Source organism: Anser cygnoides, chromosome 15, assembly GCF_040182565.1.
Source record: "Anser cygnoides isolate HZ-2024a breed goose chromosome 15, Taihu_goose_T2T_genome, whole genome shotgun sequence".
Taxonomy (NCBI): domain Eukaryota; kingdom Metazoa; phylum Chordata; class Aves; order Anseriformes; family Anatidae; genus Anser; species Anser cygnoides.
The window spans coordinates 13,241,305-13,263,901 of NC_089887.1; the positions used below are offsets into that span (position 1 = coordinate 13,241,305).

Below are 22,597 nucleotides of genomic sequence, written 5' to 3' on the forward strand. Positions count from 1 at the left end.
GGGCAGAATCCTGACGTAAACAGTCAGCCTGACACAGAGGCTCTTACTTTTCTTTCACCAAAGAAAAGAAAATTAGCTCCCCCACTGCAGTGCGAGAAGCTGAAGCTTATCTGTTGCAACAGAGAGAGGCACTGGCCCTGGAAGTTACCAAATATTATTTTATTATTTTAGTGATGTTTGCAACAGCAGGTGTGGCGCAGACAGGCTCTGCTGAACTTTCATACGGCATTTCAGAATTTCAATAGAAATCACAGTGTTTGACAAAAAAAAAACTGCCTCTGCTGTTTGAGTGAGAACGTGTGGGCCAGGATCCAGCACAGTGTGAATGAAACGGGGCCTTTTAATAGAAACGCTGGCAAGTCTGTTCCTACGGCAACACTGCTGGGCACCACTTCTTAACTCGCCTCCTTCCCCGTACCCAATCCTGTGCTCCAAGAGCCACGAGAATCTGCAGCACCCAGTGAAGCTCACCAGGGCGCTCAGCGCCTGCCAGACAAACCCCCTGAGCACGCAGAGTGCAGGGGTGCTGCAGAGCCCAGGGTTTGTTCGAAGAGGATGCAGTGCTGCACAATGTGCTCGTTTTGGGCACCGCAGAGCCTCCTGTGGCCTCCCTCTCAACGTTACCCAAAGCAGAGCAGGATCGCATTGCCTGCAGGCAGTGCCCTGCAGCAAGCCCCTGGTGCTGCAGCACTACCTGGTCCAAGTCATAGGAGCAGGAATCCACCCGCTGCCGGAGGACGTTCCACTTCTTCCCACGGAACAAGCGCCAGAGGGATGACAGGCCGTAAATCTTCAGGCAGTAGAGCCTGGGCAAAGAGAAGACGTCGCGCGTTAGAGCTGCGAGTTCCCGAGCTGCCTCAGAAAACAGCTGTCATCACTACACCCCTGCGCCCACTCACCCACTGTACCACGCAGCTCGGAGTGGCAGGAGAAATCAACCTGGGGAAGACTCAGATAAAATGCTAATCGCTCGCTCGGCTGTCCTAGGGCCGGCCCCTGGCATGGGCAAGGCAGGCTGCTGGGCTGCTGCAGGCAGCTCCGGACCACTCGAGGGCAACCCCCTCGCCATGCCCGGTGCCTATGGCAAGTCTCTCGATTTCTGCTCCTGGGGAAGAGGTTGGCACACGTGCAGCGGCGAGTGCTGCAGGAGGGTGGCCACTACGAGCAGCAGCCACCGGCAGCTCCATGCCACCGCCCTCCCTGCAGCAGGAGGAGCAGCAAGCTGATTTCCCCGCGCACACCTCAGTCTTTAGGGTTCAGACCTGCCCTTTGCTCTCACCTGACACCCTTCCCACGGTTGGAGTGGCCAAGGCCCTATCCTTCACACTTGCATCAGTACCATTCAATTTTGCCTCTGCAGCAGAGAGGCAAGGGAGAGGACTGGAGCCCTTGAACCTTCATCCACAAGAGTGGGAAGAAATCTACTAAACGGCTGGTGGCACCCCTACCGCGTCCTTCCAAGCTGTTTCACTTGGTGCTGCGACACTCAGAGCTCTCCAAGGAGAACGGCAATGGTGAGAGATGCTTGGGGTGGTAAGAGGTGGGAAACAGAGACATCTACAGAACGACACAGAGGAAGAAAGAGCCCCTGGCAGGGAGAAGAGTCACAAAGAACCCTGGGCAGCGGTGTCTGACATACAGGACTGTAGGGAAGGCGGACGGAGCCAACCTGTGGGGCAGACCAGAGCCTGAGCTACAGCAGCCAGACCGGTTAACCAGCCTACTTCAAGTGCGGAGGCTGCTTAGCCTTCAAGACAGTGTTGTGAAAGCAGTGGCGAGGAGTCTTACCCCAGCGAGGAATCTGGTTTGAGGAACACCAACTGCTTCAAGGAACTGGCAGGGTGCCCAGGCTGGGAGGCACAGCTCAGCGCTCTCATCTCAGGGCCAGAGGGTGCCCGGGAGGACTCCTCCAGCTTGCTGGCGCACACCCGACGCGGCGGGGATGCAGGCTGCCCACTCACCCGCGTGCCCCAGCACGACACCAGGCATGTGGACCTGATGGACCTGCTCTACCTTCGCCGCTGCCTGCACACACATGCCCGCTCTGGTTTCACTGCATGGTTTGTTTCAGAGGCGGAGCTCAGACTTCAGCAGCACCTGAGCCAGCATTTGTTCCGCCAGCTGCACGAAGGTGCTGCGGTGGTTGTGCTGGTGTGGGTGACTGGTACCCGCTCCTGACTCTCTGTGGGGACACCAAGCACAGCAGGGACAGTTTCGTGCCAGCAGCAAGGTAACGTACAGCTGCTCTACGCTTCTAACAGACAGCCCAGACTGGTAGATGGGCTCCCTGCAGCTCACGATGGGAAAGCAATCAGCAGAGAAAATGCTTTTCCTGTTTCCACTCACAATTGGAAGGGACCAAGGCCACTTTTCACAGCCCAAAACAGAAATTCTAGTGAACTAGAGGTGTTGGGAAGAAACTCTGCTTTACTGACATTACTGATTTCGGGTGTAAGCCCTACGCTCACAACAGAACCAATTCATATCCCTAAACTACATGTAACTGAAGTGCTTCTATTTCTGTTGTTTGCAATGTGAAGCCCTCTGCTCAGAGCCTGGGGAGGAACAACAGCAGTTCTGTACTTTATAAGCCAAAGGTTCCATTATTCATTACCTTGCATCTCGTCTCCTTGGCAAGAGCAGCTATTCTCCAGAGGTCTGTGTGATGCCTTGCTGCAGCACTTGTTAACGGAGGGCAGGAGCAGAGCATGTCAGCAGGCACTGTTTGCACAGTAACCCCAACGTGCCCAGCACAGGAGGTGCCCCAAAGCCACACGCTCCCTCAGAGCCTCTGCCTAGCTGCCAGGCAGTGAGGCCCTCCAGTAGGTCCAGACAATGCCACCAGGATGGTGTCACAGTCCTGCTGTAACCCCAAAGCTGCCATCTGGGCTCCATAATCCAGATAAGAATCCCTGAAGCCAGGCATAGACAGGGACTTCTGGGTTTCTCCAGAAGAACAAGTGTTCCCCTTTCTTCCTCCTCTCCTCTAGTTCCCTGAAAAACCACTGAGTAGGGTGCCACTGAAGAGTATTATGAGAGGTTGAATTAAAGGGATAGGGTGAACTTGCCCTCTACCTGTCATGTAGTTTTATTTTTCCAGGTCACTACCACAATAAGTAAATATTTAAGAATAAGAGATATTTAAAATATTTAAGAAATGAGAACTGAAAGATAGATTGCTTGCACTGCTGTGACTATCATTTCTACATGCATAAAAGAAAGCAATAGATTAATTGCTGGCTTAAACTGTGAATTCAAGAGAACTACAACAGGATTGAATGTACCTAGTATCACACCTGGGCCTGGGATCAGATGATTCATTGTCTCATAGATTTCATATATCAAGGTTTAGGTTTTGTGGATTCTTTGGTGAGGAATCAAGCCACAGTGGCCCCAGGTATCCCCAATACCTGCTTTTTGCTAATGCTTTCTGTATATTGAGTGTCCATCTGGTTTTAGCAAGAGGCTTTGACTTTATCAGTAATCAACAGCTGCCACAGCAGGCAGCTGTTAGGTGCAGTGCTCCACAAAATAACGATAGGCCCTGAATGTCCATCGGACTTTCTCCACAAACATACCCAAAACACAACCAAATGAGATCAACTCACCTTGCTCCATAGACATAGAAGCAGTAGATGTGGAAGGTCAGAAGTGCAACGATGTCAGAGAGGATGCAGAGAGCCACAGTCAGGCCCAGACAAGCCGACAGACCGACATACCAGAGGATCATCTCAATGAATGGGGACATCAGGTGAATGTAGCCTAGTGGACATTGCAGTGTCAGTATTTGCCTGATACATCTTATGATGACAGTCTCAAAGGACTGACTTTCTCCCTGTTTTGTTTCTCCCCTCTGTTCAAACATTGCTCCAGAAATCATAGCCACAAAAATATAGAAGTGAAACTGGAAAGTTCCTTTAGATGGCCATCTTCTGCTTAGGAGGACAAAAAAGAGCTCTCTTTTCCCCTAGGTTTGTGTTCAGGTGTGGCAGCTCTGTGAGGAAGGCGAGGATGTGCTCAGCTTGAACAGAGCAGTCACCTTGCTCCACACAGAGCTTTTTTAGATTTGTGTCCAGGTTCCTAATTACATTTTTAACCGCACATGTAAAGCTTTACTGAAGTGATCTCTCTTTTCTTCTTATTCCCACAGAAACCATCCCAAATGAATTTTGTAAAATAAAACAGTCTAGAGACACACAGCATCTTTCATCACTGAAGTGGAGTAAAGTCACTTACTTGAATGTCAAGTAGACTACGTCAGTATAATAACTAAGGAGTTCATTCCCATCGTGACTATTTTCCTTTATCAAGATACTTACTAAGGATAACAGCAGTGTGGTATTTCAAGGAGGGAATACACAAAGAAAAGCTCTAAAAAACTGCACTAAATTGAAGTCAGTAGCACGGCAGAGTTTGTGTTTGCATCCCAAAAGCACACTTCTCTTCCCTATCCTATCAACTGCCTCTTACAGGGCAATGCCTACATGAGACCTAAAACCTTCCCTTGGACACTCACCACTTATGGCACCAAGAAATCAAGATCCATAGTGACTTGCATTTCTTGCAAAGCACCAGGGCAAGCACTTTATTTAATATGCATGACTTCCTTGTGTGGGAATCCAACTTTGGCTTGAGTTCCCACAGCAGGAAGACTCACAGACGAGTCTGTACTTGCAGTAGTGCATTTTGATTCATTATTCACCTCTAGGCAAACATTAAGCACTTGGGAGGGAAGAGATGAAAAGGGAGGCTGAAAATTTAAACAACTGCACTTACTAATCCAAAGATGGATGTGGTAAAGGAAGAAACGGCCCAACACCTGATCCAAAGCTCGGTTCATTTTCAGTCCAGCTGGTGCTCCCATTAGCCACTGGAGCAGGTCCTGGAGCTCTTCAGCTACATGCTACGAACACATGGAAGCAAACACGTAAGCAGCCTGAGATAGATTCTTACCACATCAAACAAGTCCAGTGTACTGAACGTGTTACCCCTAGAAAAACTATTTCACCACACCCTTCAAAGCAATGGAGAAAAAAATTCAAACTACCATAGAAAACTAGTTAACTCAGAAACACACCTTTATTGGAAAATGACTCTTTACTGAACCTAAATGTAACAGCATGAGAGAGCTAAACTGCTTAAATGGTTTCTGCCGGGAACGTGAACCTAGGGTTTGTTCATGGATGTATTTGGTAGACTTGTAGTCTGATTTCTTGGTGTAATAAGTATTCTTGAAATAGATGGCAAATGCTGGTGCACAAACCAACTTAATTGGACAGACAACTGAAAAGTCAGAACTGAGAGAGCAATCTAAGTATGGGGAAAGCAGCCAGGATCTGTAACGGGGCAGGATGGCTGTGTGCTCATGGACAAAACAGGAAAATTTTACAATGAAGTAACCTGTACGGGTTTACAGCAGGCTAGAAAACACAATTATGTAAACATGCTTCATATACAAACAAGCTTTCTTTCTACTCTGTGGTAAACTAGGCAAGATCAGCCATGGTGTAGGGCATTGATCTTGCCTACCACTGTCTTGTCGGACTTGCAGGCTTCAGAGAGAGATACCCATGGCATCCCAGTAAAAAAGAAGCCTTCTGAATCACTGAGAACAAGGCTGATGGAGTTTGTTCCCAGATCACAGAGGGCTTTGACTCACAATTTCTGGTGATTTAATCCCAAATTATTTACTGATTTTCTCTCTACACCACACTGCTTTGACTGCAGTAGGCAGGGCAGAAGATGGTGGGGCTCTGCTTCTCAGCAACATGCACCTGAGCTTCTCACTTAAGCTGAAATCAACGGTGAGGTTCCTTTACCAGGCTGTGAACTGAGGTAGCTGAGAGTGGTAAACTCCAGCAAACAGGTGGGGAACATACCTGGAAGAAGTGACCTCACCCACTGTCCCACATGAACAGAGATTGTGAGTAAAAGCCTTCCACCTCTAAAAATCTCAATTGTGCACGTGCATAAGAGTCGAGACGTGCTATCTGAAGCTGATGTGCTATAGCCTAATTTCCCCATCATTTGTAGGGAAAGTTTCCCTAAGAGGAAATGTCTTCCAATAAATGATTACATTTCATTGACCAACTGGATCATTGCAAAGTGGATTTGTAAGCATTTACTTTTAGTGTAGTGGCAAAATTCAGAGCTCCATCTTCACTTTATCAAAAAATCCCCTGAACAAGATTGCCTTTTTATTTCCTTCATTTACCCTCTGTCTCAATGTCCCTTAAAATATCTTGCTGTAAGTCAGAACTGATTTGAACCCACAGATCTTACCTCCATTGCTGAGAACTTTTAGCTACTGTATAAATAGACTGGTTTTAATATTTAAAGTGTTGGATTTGTAACTTGGAAAAAGCATTTGGGGATTTTAATGAAATATTTAAATGCTTGAAAGCAGTCCTTCAGCAAGGCTGTTTTCCAGCACTGACTGCTTCTGAAGGCTTCCAGTTCCAGCGGTGCCACTAAATTCTGACAGGGGCACGTAACCCTGGGAAGGTGCCCTAGCTTGCTGCTATTTAGCTGGGCAAAGCATTTCAAAACATGGGCCTAAGGCATAACCTTGCAAGTTGTTTTGCAGCCAGATATTTTAGGACTGATCAATAGCAAGCAGAATCGTAAAAGGTGACTGGGAGTCTAATCCTCTTGTTGCAGTCATGCATACTGAATGTGACCAGTATTAATAAATAAGACACAGTCAATTACATGGAAGTGGTTTCATAAAGGGGTGTAAGGACATCACCAAACCGGAGACTAAAGCTAACATGGCTGGCAATATTTTAGACTGGAAATATTTCTTCACAGCCATGTTCTTCTTGCTTGTCTCCACGTGTCTAGTGGTGCTGTGACAACCATGGAGAAGGACACACAGCCCACTGAGGGCGGGCACCGCGGACACTGGGAAGTGCAGTGCAAACTGAGTGAAGCATCTAGCACAAGGCACTGAAAGCAGAGCCAAAGCACTCCCTGCCAGGCACCTACCTGTGATTTTATAAAGTAACACCTAAGAATATTTTCCAGGCAGTGTCCTCTCTACTAGCTTTGTTTATATATTAGAAAATATAACTGAATAGGAACTTACGTCCAATTATCTCTAAGCTCCAGTCTTGTTTTTGGAGGCATGATCTATGATAAATATTTGTTTCAAAGAGATTACAGCCTAAAGAAAAGAGAACACAGCCAGGATGCAAGAGGTGAAAGAGGAAAAAATAAAAAAGAGGGTTTGTAAGCAGTGCTTCATCTCAAAACAGAAAAAAAAATGTAGCACTTTGAATTGGATATTTTTGTGGAAGGCAAAAACATGGACTGCTGTTGGGAAGCCTGGTGGGAGCAAGAGGAAGGAGGAGGGTAGGAGCTGTAAGGGCACCTACAGAGAGCAGATTATTCACATTTTCCATTCTTGTTTTTGAAAGCCTGCTCCAAAATCAGTCCTTCGTGTTGCATACAGCTACTCCCCAGTCACTCCCTAGGTGTCTGAATCACATCTGCTTCATTTACTGACAAAGGCAACTTGTTATTACAGTCAGCACAGCACAGCTCATCAAGCTGTGAAAGTGGGAGCTGCAGTCAATGATGTCTTGTGCATCATCAACAATTGCTAGCTAAGTGCTGATTTGAGAACCATTATATCAGGGGATGACGAATGATGGCTAGGGAACACGGCTTGATCCTCACGTCAGCAGGCTGAGCTTGTGACCCTGGCAATTGTTAAGAATCAAAATAATCTACCTGCACCTGCTTTTTTCCAGAAGGATGTTTACTAGGAAAAAAAAAAAAACAAAAAAAAAAGCACTGCTTCCAGCCCCCAGACAGCTAAAAGTCTGCCAATGTTAAAATCGATCAAATCCATAAGGTTACAATAAGGTTGTATATATACACATATTATGATAAGGTTATTGAAATATATTTAATGTTCTGTTTACTAGCAGATACAGAGATGTAAGAAGGTCAGTGCCATCATCAGATCTAAGGCACATCAAAAGCAGAGTAGCAAGGAGCTTTAGGGAAGGAATAGTAACTCATTCTGCACAGGGGAAAGTTTGCATTACTGAATTTGGCAACACAAGCACTTGAGAAAGCCCAAGTGATGGGAATAATGTGTACCAGATGGACACTCAGCAGCAAAGTGGAAACCTACTGTTGAATGGCTAAGGGGAGATTTTGCTGTCATACTGGAAAAGAAGTGGTGCTGGCTTGCACACCACATGCTGAAGTCATTGGTATATTTTGGGATCACTCAAAACTGCATTTTTTAAGGCCTCTGCACATAATGTACATAAATCGATGCCTACCAAAGGCAGTAAAAGGACTCCAAATGATTTTACGTCCACAATCTAATATGCTTGAAAGAAGAAAGTAGAGCTGGAAAGTCAGAGGAGTTGTAAGTGGCCTGAACTGATAAGCTTGGAGATACTGCGGAGAAGAAAGGCACAAACTGACTACCAGGCCACCCGTACAAGGGGAAGTTTACACTTGCAGAAAAGTAAGCAAACAGCTCTTAGTGATACTGAGGTAACGAAGTCAGCACACGTAGGAGACATGATGAAAATAACTGACACTACGACACGAAAGTGGAGTGACAGATGAGCTAATTTTTTGAAAGAGGAATGAATGAGCAACTCGCACAAGCAAGGCTGTCCAGGACAGGTGCTGGGATCAGATACACCTTGAGCACAGAGAGCGTCCATCTGCCAAAGACACCGGGCAGATGGAACCCCTCCTGGAGCCACCTGCGCGAACGGGAACACAGCCAAAAGCCACTTCCTTACAGACTTGTTAAGAAATCAGATTTTTGAGAGTTGGACACTTAGGATAATCCCACAGAGTGGGCTTTAGAGAACTTAAACTTTTCCAGCTGAAATATCTGCAAGGGTGAAGACTTAGGAATAAGACTTACAAAACGATTCTTAGTTTTAGCTCAAATACTACAGGAGTAAATGTATTGCAGAAGAAATGTAGTCCTTTCTATCCCAACTTTGCTTCTGAATAATGTCTGCAGCAATCCTTAAAACATGCAGTCCTTAAGCTTGACTATGAAAAAGAACAAAAATAGAAATAATAATGATTCACAACTATGCTGGATCTCCATACACACTCCATACACATTTTCTGAAAGCACAGCATGTACAAGAATGATCAGAGACATATGGCTTGTGACAATGAAAATGTTAGACATGGACCAAGCAGATCATTGTCAAGAGAATTGCGATCTCTTCCCAAGAAAGACAGGATTAGTAAAAACAAATTGCTGCTGGAATTCTCTAATCAGAAAAAAATCCTCCCAACCATGAAACCGAAAAAGAGCAATGAGAGGATGTCTTCCAGCTCCCAGAAAGAAACCAATGGAAAGATTCATCTTCCGTCCCAAAAATAAAAGTGAGCAGAGAAAGGATTAGGTTGTGCAGCTGCATGACAATGCTCAACATTGGCTGCACATGTATTCCCAAGACACAGAAGCTCTAAAACCAGAGCTAACTTTAGATTAATGGTCTGGCCTCCAGCCTCCGAAGTGCATTATATGTTCCTTTCTGCCACTACGCAGATATATTGGAGTGAAGCACTTAAAATGAGCCACCAGAAAAGCAGGGCAGTATGAGTCATACTTGTTCTTCATGAATTTATGCTGATGCTGAGGGATCTCAGTGGGCAAGAGGAGTTGTTTGAGAAAAGCACAGGACACAGCAAGTTTTCCTAGTTTACCATCTGCACACCAGAGTTCTTAGGATTTCAGGTGTTTGCATCCTGACTAGCTAATACCTTTGGATTTCCCCATGAACTTCCTCTTCACAAGCACAGCTGCATGCTTATCAAGTTTGACTTTTCAGCAGTTTATCAGATTCAACCCAAGTTACAGCTTTCTTTTTCCCAAATGCCCCATAAAGCAACAACTTGACGATACTTCTGTGAACTTGATAACCACTCCAACCTGCAGCTGCAAGGCTCTGCCCAAGCCATAATTGTTACTTCGGGAGCTGGAACAATCCTCAAGTAAGTATGTAATTACTATTTACTGCACACTCAAGCCAGAGCTGTGTTCCTTTTGAACAGCCCCAGGAGGCTTGATCTGAAGATTTCACTGTTCTTGCGGAGACCTAATTTGCATGACTTCAGACAGGACTCTCTCTGAAATCCTTGTGTCTAAGGCATTGCCTCCTTACAGGCACTTCAGGCATCAAGAGCTGGTCAGTACCCGCAGAAGCTGAAAGAGGAATGGCTCTGACCAGACTTACATCAGCCACAGGGATGAGAGTGTCAGCAAGGTGACCGATCCGGTTCTTTCTGTACAGCCAGGACATTAGCAGTATTCCCAGAGCCACATCAATCAGCAGAGAGACAAAGATGTTGGCTTTCCTGCACGCACGATAAAAAGAAACAACGTTAGAGCAGCAGAAAGAACAGCACTGAAAGTTTCAATGACAATTGTTGGCTTCACTTACATAGCATCTTTAATGTCCCAGGAACACTGGGACAATTTACTACAGAAACATGGTGCAGAGTGCTTTTGACTTTCACTGATGTGCTGCTACTTCTGGGGCCAAACACCAAGTGACTCAGAGCCTGCCACACCATGAAACCCTTTTTAAAATAAGGGGAGCGAAAAGCGGGGTTAAAGCTACAAAGAAAAATAACGTTAAACAAAGTGTATGTGCATACTCAGCAGGAATTTCACTTGGAGCATCCATATTGAGATTAGCTTTCTAAGAGGTACCACCTCTAGTGGTAGGTGAACCACTAGTCAATGTAATAAACTGTGTTTCTGGGTTCATAAACATCCAGAAGGGCTACCAAACTGCCCCTCACTGCTAGAGTTTCTGAATGAAATTCCATGACATGAGTTACTCTGGAAAGCAGATTAAACGATCACAGTTACTTTTGGACTTCAAATCTACTAATCCATTTCAAGCATTCCCTGGGAGTCTATTCCTGCAGGATCAGGGAACTACACAGCACAAGACTCGCTGTGTAATGGCCATAGGACATTCAGTATTACCTGTCTCAGATCCCTGCCTCTCCCTGTTCCACTCACTGTGCTGCACGTTTGCTTCTTCTGGTACACTGACTTTGTTACTCCCGTTGGAGTCTCTGGTCTCCAGTTACTGTATGTAAAGAGTGGGTAAAAGAGGGCAGCATTTAAACCTTTCTACTCTTTTGGAAAGTGCCACTGAATACTGATTGCAGGTTTTGGTTAACCTTGGCAACATACGTGAAAGCAGTGAGCTTGTGCGAGTATTGATAGCAGTGCACTGCATGTGGGTGCAGTACAAACTTTTTGGGGGCAATATCCCAGTCGTCTTTCCCAAGCTAGGGAAGAAGGCATACATCTGGCAAAAGGCATAAGCGGTATAAAACAGAGCACAAGGCAGAAATCTGCAAACTAGCAGAGAGTAGACCAAGCAAGGCAACACAATGTGGTGCAATGAGGACCCCACAGTGTTGTCGTGCCAGCTAGGCCAGCTGCAGATCCCTGCAGCAGGCGAAGGATCCATGGTTTGGGTTCCCCAGAGGATACAGGGCTACAGCAAAGACGTGCATGCCTTTATGGGTACTCCATACCTCATTAGCTGGGTCTGGTTTTGAGCCTTCTTGTTGCTGCTGATGACCTGGAGGTGCTGCAGCCGATGTGACAGCTGCTCACAAGTCGAGAGTTTGCTCCACAAGAAAGACAAAGGCCAAAACTTCAGCATCCTGCAGAAACACAACGGGAACCTCCTCTTTTGCTTCTGCCGTATAGCAGGCTGCATGTTGTTTGTACAAACTCCATGCAAAACATTCAGTGTAAAGTCAAGGTTATGTAACCAGAAACAGCATCAACATATTATCATTAAAGAATATTACACATTCACTACTCTCTGAAAGGTTAACAGAATTAAAGCAACCTTTCCCAGACCAAGACATTTAGAGCAGACAACCCAACCTCTCATTTCCATTCTGCAGAACCAAGTGCCTCGCTCTTCCTTGGAAGGCAGAACGTGTTACTGATCCCACCCTGGGCTCTGGCATACAGCACTAGGGTTGCACGCTGCTCCAGGTTTTCAAGAGACTGGAATGGAGGCAGTTCTGTACATACTGCAACAACACAGCACAGCACAACTGCTTCACAGACCCCAACGTGATCAGTAAAATCACAAGTCTATCTACAGTGAGCTTGGTATAATGGACAGCTGCATTCTCCCTACAGTTTGTCCCTTTTTTCCCCTCTTTTCTTTTTCTTTATTACTTTCAAATGCCCTTCTCAGGGTCTTCACTCCTATGTTCTCCACCCCCTTTGGAAGGTTGACCAGCACTATGTAGATAACAAAATTTGGAAACCTAATTAAATACTGAATGTCAGCACCCACTTTAAGCTTGTAGGGGAGGGACTAGTCACATGTTTCGTTTTATTTTTTAATGACTCAGAAGAAAAGTACTAAATGATGCTCAATTATCTTTGGGAGTTACTTTTATTACCACACAACATACAAAAGAAGGAACAGTTGTGATTTGTGTAGTCCAGAATGACACCACTGGATGCAGGCTTGTCAAAGAATGCTTAATAGCAGTGCAGTGACACAAAGTACCGTGGTTGTTGTGGGGAATAAATTCTGACGTTCACATAATTGGGATCGCTTCTTCCCTGTCCACAACAGTTGCTTCACTCATTTAAGGTCCAGAAATCAATATCCACTCTTGGTTATTTCTTTCACCTACTCGCTTTTATTGCTTTGGCACGTTCCTTCAGTTTACATTCATTCCCAATGCTAAAATTATTCCCGGTATCCTGCTTCGCTCTTGAAATTGTACAGCTGTTTGGATTGCTAGTGACAGCCTGGAGACGTCCCTGAAAGCGCACATGCCTTCCCCAGACTTCACCAGGAGGAATTCAGCCTGTAGTTTAGCAGCAGAGTGTCATCAGGACTGGACGCAGGACAGGCAGACGAAAGCTCTGGCTGCTATTTACGCATTCTACACAAATCACGACAGTGTGGCTGGTTCAAAATCCTGCTTGGTTCACCGGGGTTGCTATCCACTTCCTCCCCCCACCCTTCTGAGCCCTTTCAACCAGACTTCAGGCACTCTTCGTCAGTTTGACAGAGCCCTGAAGTCCCCTTCCCCCCAAATTTCAGATAGCTCGGTTCTGAAATACATGCAGTGTGCTGTGAATCATTCTTCTTAACTCGAGGCTCCGAGTTACTCAGCTCCGCATCGCAGCCTCCCACCTTGGAGACGACAGCGCGCTGCTATTCAGCTGACTTGCCGGGGGTGATACCTGACGTGTGCCGGGGAGGTGGGCACTGGCCCCCCCATCTCACTGACCTGGGTTTGCAGATGTGCTGAGGCACAGGTGCAGGCGAGGCTTCTCCTCCGATTATATCCTAGCCTAGCGGCTCTGAGTTCTCTCCTGGAAAACCTTTGCTAAAGCAGAGGATTGCACTTGAAATGCAAAGCAGGGGAAGGGGGACATGCTCTGCCCGTGCAGTTGTGCCCAGAAGGCTGACGGTAAAAAACCACTGGTCAAAACATCAGCTGCCAGACCACCCTGAGCCAGGTGGCAAGCGATGGCTCGGGGCCCCGTGCTGCTCCACAGCTCCCAAGCTTGCAGCAGCTCTCAGGTGTGCCACCTCCGGTGTCCTCTGCCAAAAGGAAGGGCACGCTGCTGCTCTCCTGGCTGGGGAACATCTCGCATGGGTGAGACAGATCCCCAGAGCAGCCTCGTCCCTCCGAGCGACTGCTCGAGCAGGCCAGGCCAAGATGCTGCCCTGCGTGGAGGAAGGGATGCATCAGGGGTCTCTGCTTCTCTGTACTGTGACTGACTCTCTCACTCCTTCCACTTAAGTGAGCCAACCTCTATCCCACTTACATACTTTCTTTGGCAAGTACGTACACGTTTATTTAAACCAAAATACAAACGCACTACAAAAAGCTTGATATAATAGTTGCAAGATGTGCTCTGGAAACTCCCGTCTGTAAGAGTACTGATGAAGAAAGCCAAAAATATTTCTTGCGTTGTCTCCTACCCAACGCATACCGACTCTGCATTGCCATAGATGCTGCCACCTGTTTATCACACAGTATATGGAATGATTTTTACAAGTGCGATGGAAAACCAATCAAATTCATAAAAAAAAAACCAAGAATGACGTATCTGCATTATTTAAACAGCAGGAGATCTTTGGGATACTTCCACATATAAGGAATTTCAGCAATAAATTAACACAGCCTGCATGAGTAAAACTCAATTTTCCAATTCAAATTTTTTTTTTCCAAGGATTTTTCCAGATATCAGATGAAAAACAATCTTATCTGCTTTCTGAACCTGGATCACATGCAAATGCTGAAGCTCCAGAACCCCCAGGTGCCTTTTGGTCTTCGCTAGAAGCTGCAGGAACAACGCCTCTCTTCTGGATGAGGAACCAGAGGTCCCAGTGTCAGTAAGAGGCAAGTAAATGGACTTCTAAAAACAAACAAACAAGCCGGAGCACACGGAATTTATTGCCCCGGTACTAAATCATCCTGACCGTCCAAACAGCACACTAGGGACCGCCAGTGGCAATGGGAGTTCTGCACACAAGTCCCTCTGAAGATTGAGTTGCAATGGCCACCCCTGAGCACAAGGTGGTGCTGAAGAAGTGCCTTAACGGGAGGTTTAGAGAATATTTGGTAAGCGTGGATCAGGGCTGGTGCTCCCTTTCTGAGCCTTCTAACGATATTGCCCTGCTTCCCCAGCACAAATACGCAACAGCGGCACATCCAAACAAGCCCCAAGCCCCTGAAGCCTGCGTGGACATCACAGATCTTCTCCTCTAGCTCTTCCAAGCTGACCATCCCTTAACATCACGAAGATCTGGGAAAGAAATCCTGTAGTAAGCCCCAGAAGGGAGAACATGTTGAGCAAAGGGAAGAAGGGAACTTCTCAACTGAGGATCTTTCACTGTCTGTGCAAAGGACCTCCTTGCACAAGGGAACAGTTGGCCTTGCACCTCAGTGACTTCTCCAAAAGGCGCCATTAATATTATGCATCAAATAGCTAATTTCTATAAATTAGTTAAAGCCTAAGTCACACTAAACTTTTCAAGTGAAAGTAGGCACCCAGGAAATCTCCTCGGGGAATGGCTCCACTGTCACCTGGTCTGATTTCGGCAGGCCCCATTTTACGCTGGGTATGGCCTGACCCAGCGCAGGGAGAGGGGACTGGAAGGACGCGTACATTTGACATCCTTGAACTCTCTCTGCATTGGAGATGTTGGCACAATGAGGCTGTACCATACAGCACGTGGCAAACGGATCCAAACTGTGCTAAATGACTTCGAAGGTCAAGCAGGAGGTTTGTCAGAAAGCCAGGTGCTAACCTATTTCCTCCAAGAACGATGTTTTAAAACATCAGCAAAATAAGCAAATATCACGCTGATACTAGGGGTGAATAAAACAAAGAAGAAAGAAACCTACACCTACATCCCAAGGTTAAGAACAAGCTCAACCTGGGTTTAAGCACAGCAAGCCTTGTGTTCTGCCCGCTGCTATGCGCAGCTGGCTGCTAGCCCGCCCGCTGCTCTGCCTCAAAATGTCTGCACCGGGCTTAGGAAAAGCTGAAAAATCAGAATAGCTGCTGATAAACTGGGCAGCAGCTGTCTGTGCCCAGCCTGCCAGACTGCAAGGAACGGGATCAAGCTCCCAAGTTATGCTTGGACTATGGCCTTCTGGAGACCTGTGAGGCTTGGGCTTGGCCTGGCTGATCAAGGTGAGCAAGTCTGACTTTTGAGAGTGAGGACCTACATGGGAAAGGATTATCCTGCTTGTTGGTTGTCAGACATAATCCACGCAGAGCAAAGGACCTTCAGAGCTGACTCCCAGTCTTCTATCCAGCCACAAAGCTCTGCCTTCATTTCCATTAACAACCAAATGCATGCTCAGCATCTACAGAGCCATCCCTGGAGGTATCGGTGGTCCCTATTATATCATGTTTGAGATTGACCCTAAATGTCTTCCAGCAGAGTAATCTAAAAATGGACGGTTTTTCCTTCATGTACCAAAGCATGTAACCCAGCTGCTCAGCAAACCCTTGCATATGAAGAGTTTCACTGTAATTTTTCACGACAGCATCATACAGTTGGAAACCTGTTAAAAGACTCTGTTCCCCACACCCTCAGGCTGCACTTGAGAAGATCTATCCATGAATACAGTAGTAGCTGTTATCCAAATCTGATCAATCAAAGTGTCCCCTTGCAGCACGGAATCTGAACCGCAGTCCCTGCTCTGGCACAGCCTCGCCAGGCTGGCTGACCAGACGTGTTATCTGACTTAGTCCGCAGAAGCTTCTGCCCTTCCAGTCTGCTCAAAGTCCTCTGCAGCGCACGTACTTGCCACGCATTACATTTTAAGCATCCTATTCTGTTTCATCATTTTGACAAAGGGATTTCACCAAGGCTTCACGTAGACCAGCATTGCCTGTGACCTGCTGTAAGGTCCCAGAGTTGCAACACCACTGTCTGTTAGAGGGATGATGGATTCAGACACACCATTCACTGATGTTTCACAGCTATGGGGGTGTTCATAGCAAATAGGGAGCAGGAAGTCGTGGCTATTGAGCCGTAAAGAAAACCCTCATGTCATCCTGCCAGCCATGCAATAGCTGGAAAACCAACATTTCAGCTGTGACAAAACTGAAGTAGGGCTGAGCTACCCCCAGTGCAATGGGGAAGAGCTCGGTGCCTCCCCAGAAAGCCCCCCCACCCGTCCAAGAGCTCCACCATGTCCGAGGTTACCTTTAACCCCTTGTTTTCAGTGGAGCTCCCCACGCTTTAATACCAGCTCTGCAGCAGCCTGTTTCCAACAGCAGGTTCACTCAGGAGCTTCGCTGCAGGCTGTTGCCCACAGAACCTGACACACCACTGGTTCATACGTGGTGTGACTGGCACAAAGCGCAGCCCTTCCCTCCACCCTTCTCACACCTGAGACTCGTATCAGCGGGTTCCCCTCCTGGCAGCCAGCTCTGCACTTGCGCAGCACACCGCTGGGCCCGGTCCCTGCCAGTCGCGTGAGGTCCGTCAGCCTGATCCCCAGCCTCTGCACCGTGCCCGCCGGGATTAAGGCACGCGAGAGGGGCTGTGCTGCAGCTGGGACTGCCTGGCAAGGGCTGGTTCTCTGAGGAGCCCCACAGGAGGCACGTTCACCTGTCAAATTAGAGCCCTGCTCTGCAGTCCATACCTATTATATCACCTGCTGTACCACCTAAGGGTAATTTTACAGGCTGGTGACCTCAGATCAGAAAAGGAGACATCTTGGAGGCACACGAGGTCCACAGAACTAAAAACAGTACCAGGAGATACAACGTGACTGGTACTGACGAGCAAACTGATTTCTATATAAACTGCTCCTATTGGGGTTGAGCAGGACCCCTGCACTGCCCTGCAATGCCTACGTACGAACTACATTTCCTCACAAACGCAAGCTGTCCGATGTCACGCCACTTACCTGCTCTTGCAGGCCCCAGAGATAAGCGAAAGCAGGAATGTCAGCAGCATGCACGCGGGCACAGAGGCCTGCTTCATCAGCTCCACGATGATACTTGCTTCAACACCATCCGACTGCCAGTGGGTCAGCTTGATGGGCCCATCGTCGTATTTGTCCGTCATGAAGAGTATCTTGCTCTTCGCCACGGTGTCAAAGATGGCAGAGAGCCTTGAAGCATCCTCTGCCTCGTGGGCAGTGGAGGCACCGGTGTCCAAAGGGGGATGCAGACAGGAAAGCATAACTTTGCGCTGGTCATAATACACTATGATGATTTCTTCTTCCCTGTGGTTATTAGACCGTTTCTGAAGGGTGGAACAGCTCCAGAATTTGCTGTCTCCCTCTTTGCTTATCTGAATCCAGGGCTCATGGGAGAATATTGTCCCAAGGTCTTCCAAGAACTCACTCAGGCTCTCTTCTTTCTCCTGTTTGCTGTTGTTCCACGAGCCAAGCACAGAAACACTGACCTTAGTCACCCGTTGGAGTTCACTGAGATACTGCTTCACCTGAACGGGAATGAAAGGGAAATGGACCACAGCAAGGACAACAGCAGAGTTCTGTTCCGAGATCCAACGCCCGATCAAAATGCCACTTTCTGCTGAGGAACAGCATGAAGGAAAGAACACCTTAAGTACCATGCCAGCGATCCTTGAAGAACAGCACACCTGCCAAGAGACACAGAAACAAAACTTGGGGATGGCAATTAAATGCAAGGCAAATCTGAGCTGGCTAAAGCCACTGGTAAGGGGGCCCAGGCAAATTTTAAAACACTAAGTCCAACTACTTGTCTCTGTGCTGGAACTAGTCAATGACATTAGTGACAGCCAACAGGCATTTCGATCAGAGAAGCATCTAGGAGGTTCCTGATAATCTGCAGTCTTTGAAGTGAATGGAATTTTTCAGCAAAGCCCTCTCCCAGTCCTGGAGCAGCCTTTCATGTTGGCACACTGGCCTGTTGGACCACCGAGATCAGGAATCCATCAAGCTTTGGATCTCGGTTCTGACACTGAATGTTCCTGAGCACTTCCTACAGAAGAGCCTAGGCAGTAGCACACTGCAATGCCTTTGGGGAATATTTCCTCCTGTTACTGACAATTAACTATTGCTTTGTGCTATAAAGGAAGACGATTTCAGAGCCTCCTTTATCATCTAGGAATCCAGAGCTGTGTTCCGTAACGAACCCACTGATCACTCACCTCCTGTTGTCTCACTCCCCTCATCTAGAAACCAAGACAGTAAGCTTGCTGTGAATGGACTACCCCGACTAACTGATTAAAGTTTACATAGTAGTTTCCATGCATTAGATCCCACAACAGGAGAGACATATCTGTTTTATCAATGTTCCTTATCTAAAGTATTTTTCTTCAGGTCATTAAGAAAATATCTCAATGGCTTTATAGGTCTTCTGTAAAAAGGAGCTTTGAGGCAGTCGACAATGTCTCTTTAAATAAGGTGGAGGTTTCTAACAGAAATATAATTGCTGTAAGGAGGGCGCTGGCACAGAACAATCAGCATCCGGCGCCCGCTGTCCTTTTCTGTCCTTCAGTGCTTTGTTAGAGATGTGAAAACTCCACAGGCCCCCAGGCTGGCTCCTCTGCGAGGGACCCAGTCAATCGGAAAGAGAAACACAGAGCGTATTTATGACATGTAGAGAGGATGCACAACGCAGAGGTCCCTGGTGGTTTTGGTTTTCCTCTCTTTTTAATGCAGGACAATTGATCTAGTAAATCTCAGCATCTGGCAATTTGCTAGGGCACGGAGTAGGCGATGGGGAAGCGGCAAAGGCAAGTGATTAACCTACTGCCAGACCCACAGCCCTGCCAAATACAGTGGTAGGAAATGTCTGCTCACGGATGAGTTGTCAGCCCCTCGAGGCAGAAAGGTGAAGTTTCCTTGGCGCACAGCTCACTCCTCCGACCGGAGAAGCACCGCAGTTGCTGTGTTTGCAAGGAGTAAGGTTTCTCTGGGACTGAATCCTGCCTTTTAGTGCAAAGCTCACCCCAGTGTTTCCCCTCAAGCAGGTGTAAAGGTGCTCGTGGGGGATTTTGTTTGCAGTGTGCTGCTGAATAGTGTTTGCAGGCACTGAGGGCCCTCCCGCCCGTGGCGAGAACAGCATCTGGAGGCCACAGAGGACTGACATCTCTTCCTACTTGACCAGAGGGATAACTGCAGAGATGTGGAGCCTGCAAGGATGCAGGATCTCAGGAGAACCTTAAATAATGCATATTTTTCCCAAAGGGTTTCAAGCCTCCAGCAGAAGAGGAAGTGAAGTGGAAAGATGTACCAAAAGAAGGGTAGAAAAATGCCAGATGTGACATCCTGAGACTGTAAAGGTGCAGGACACCGGGTGTGATAAAGACAAAAGACTTGCAGTCCAACTGAAAAACGCAGTCTTTCAGTCTTTCACCAATATTTAACGACTCTTAGACCCCAAACGGACTGAAAACCAAGACATCCAAGCTTACCTTTCACTTCTATTGAAACAGCTAAGGTCAGGGTGGCTTTTTTTTTTTTTTGGATGATCATGAAGACAACCAAGGATAGTTATTGTATTTAATAGAGTTGTTCCCAAAATACATAGGAAATTGGTGAAAATCAGCTAACACACACAATTAAACAGACTGGCCCTAAAAAAGTCTGAAGTAAAACCTGTTCCCTGCATTTTATATTTCTTTCTTTTACAAATACTCTGAAGTTAGATTTAGGTTTGAAAAAACATTTTCTTTTTGCTGTCTCATATATACTCCCAGGTAAAATAAAATAAATGATATAAATATAAATACAGGGGCTCAAAAACAACAAACAAACCAATAAATCAACAGACCGAACATGCTGGGAATGTACCTACATACATATGCTCACAGATTATTTAAAATGATACAAGTTTAGCTAGTGATAGCATCCTTGCTGCACTGCAGTACCAAAAAAATTACAACTAAAGTTTACCAATAACTGAATATTTTAAAAGCCTGAAACTGAGTTGGATAAAGAGCCCTGAGAAAACTGATGAAAATAAGCACTTGAATGTGGTTTTTTTCAGCATGTTTTAATTACCAAAGCTACCACCAGTAATACTGGACAGATATCTTTTTAAAAGTTACGTTTTTAATTCTTCTTTTTCCTCAAGAGATGTCAGAGTTGAGAGTATCGCTACAAGACTTCCAATGTCGCTGCGCAACTCTCCGCCTCACAGGTCTGTCCATCCAGTGAGGAGAATCATCAGCGGACTCTTTTCATTCAAACATTTATTTTTCACTGGGTTTTGCTGTTTTTTGTTTGTTTGTTTTGTAAAAAGAGACGGCCACATTCATCCAGGAAGAATTCTCACGGAGGAGAAACGCTTCTTATCTTCCCTATTTTGTTCTCCCTCTCACCTTGCCCAGCTTTTAACCCCAGCCTGCCTTCAGCCAGCTAACTACCTCGGCCGCAGCTCCGGTTAAGCGGCACAGCCCAGCCCGGCCCGGGGCTGCTGCAGACCCGGCAGGGAAGCTCCTGCCCAGGCTTTGTTTGAGATCTGTGCTTCCCCGGGGGCTGTTTGAGGTCTATGCACGCAGACCCGTGCTCATGAGGTACCCAGAGCCTCGCATTTCTGCTGGACCCCCCCCCCAGCTGGCTGTACAGCACCAACCCCCCTAAAACACAGGGTGAGGCAGGGACAGAGGCCCCTGTGCAGCAAACGCGACCGACAGAGGGAGGAAGGCCGGCAGGGCTGCAGGTACGACACAGCGCAAAGGAGCCTTTGGTAGATCCCTGCCTGGGCCAGGAGAGGAGAAAGAGCCACGGCACTGCCGCGGGGGAGCAGAGGGAGGGCTGCCCGCCCGCCCAGCCCTCCTCCTCCTCGTCCCACACGCAACCTCCGCTCCAGCAGCCCCACGCGGCTACCGAGCGCCCTCAGCCCCGCGCCCGCCCCTCAGCCCGGGGCGCCCGGGCGACGGGAGCGGGCCGCTGGGGGCCGCCAGGGCCAGCTCAGCTCAGCCCGGCCCGGCCCGGCCCGGCCCGGCCGCCCCGCGCCCCCCCGGCCCGCCGCCGCCTACCGCTCCGCCGCGCCGCCCGCTTCCGGCAGCTCGGAGCCGCCGCCTGCGCGCCGCGGCCGGCCCGGGCAGCGCCGGGGCCCGTGGTGCCGCGTTCCGCTCTCCGGGGCCCCGGCGTTGTTCCCCCGGCTTCTCCCAGCGCCGCTCCCCGCCTGGGTTTTAGGGCCCGGCCGCCCGGAGCCGCCGCAGCCCCGGTGCCCCTGCTCACCCTGCGGCGCTGCCCCCGAGGCTCTCCGCGGAGCTGGGCGCGCTGCTGCCGGCTGAGCCCGCCGATAAGCGGCCCCAGCCCTCGGTCCCCGATATCGCTTGGGGCCACGGTGCCGCGGCCCCAGGGAGGGCAGGGCCTCGCCGTCGCTGCTGGCACCCGGCTTCCCCCTCCCTGCACCCTGACCCTGGCGAATGCCCTGGCCGAAAGCCAGCGGTGCTGAGCTTCCCTGCAGTCACGCTCCTGCTGTCCGAGCGGGCTGCGGGGTCAGGAGGGGGAAGAGGCCTTCACTGGGGCGTACTGGGGATGAGGGACGAGGGTTTGGGTGCCCTGTGTCGGTGTATGGGGCTCGCTGCAGGGCAGGAACCGCAGCACAGTGCAGAACCGTGCAGCGGCAGCATGGCCAGACCGGGTGGCTTCAGCGCATCCACAGAGGCCTCGGAGCTGTCGGTTCGCCCTGCCCCGCCGACGTCTGGAGCAGGAGAGGAAAACGCCCTTCCCTCCGCCACCGCGCCCCGCCAGCTCTTTGCTGATAGCAGCAGGGGCTGTGGCACCCCAAAACCCCCAGCCCAGGGGGGTCAGCACAGTCCCAGGGCTGTGTAGACATTACACATGCACACAGGCAGTCTGCTCCATGCAGTAGTCGCTGCTTCCCTGTAGAGGTCAGGAATGCAGCGTGGAATTTGTTACCTTTAAATTTGCCATTCTCCTGAAGCTTGCTGCAACCCCAGCTCTGGCCTGGCCTTACCCCTTCAGCCGAGCCCTGCCACTGGCTTCAGGAAGGTGGAACTGTGGCCACATAAAATGGGTGTGTGTGGAAGAGGAATAATTATTTTATCTTTGAAAAGACACGCAAGGGGGTGGTGATAAG

General features: G+C 48.3%; 1 protein-coding gene across 4 annotated transcripts in view; it reads right to left on the reverse strand.

Annotated features, from left to right (window-relative positions):
- PIGQ (phosphatidylinositol glycan anchor biosynthesis class Q) overlaps positions 1–21,858 on the reverse strand; it is a 34,924-nt gene extending 13,066 nt beyond the window's left edge. Inside the window, exons 1-7 of one of the 4 annotated variants that reach the window (XM_048064751.2) lie at positions 21,730–21,858; positions 17,455–18,155; positions 11,560–11,691; positions 10,236–10,356; positions 4,777–4,903; positions 3,609–3,762; positions 695–806 (exon numbers count right to left, since the gene is read on the reverse strand). In XM_048064751.2, coding sequence (XP_047920708.1) covers positions 695–806; positions 3,609–3,762; positions 4,777–4,903; positions 10,236–10,356; positions 11,560–11,691; positions 17,455–18,128 — 1,320 coding nt within the window. In that variant the 5' untranslated portion in view covers positions 18,129–18,155; positions 21,730–21,858. Of the gene's footprint in view, positions 1–694; positions 807–3,608; positions 3,763–4,776; positions 4,904–10,235; positions 10,357–11,559; positions 11,692–17,454; positions 18,156–19,955; positions 19,979–20,591; positions 21,271–21,524; positions 21,674–21,729 lie in introns of those variants that run through there. The other 3 variants (XM_066977554.1, XM_048064753.2, XM_048064757.2) reach the window with 3 other exon arrangements.
- Positions 21,859–22,597: the final 739 nt, after the last annotated feature.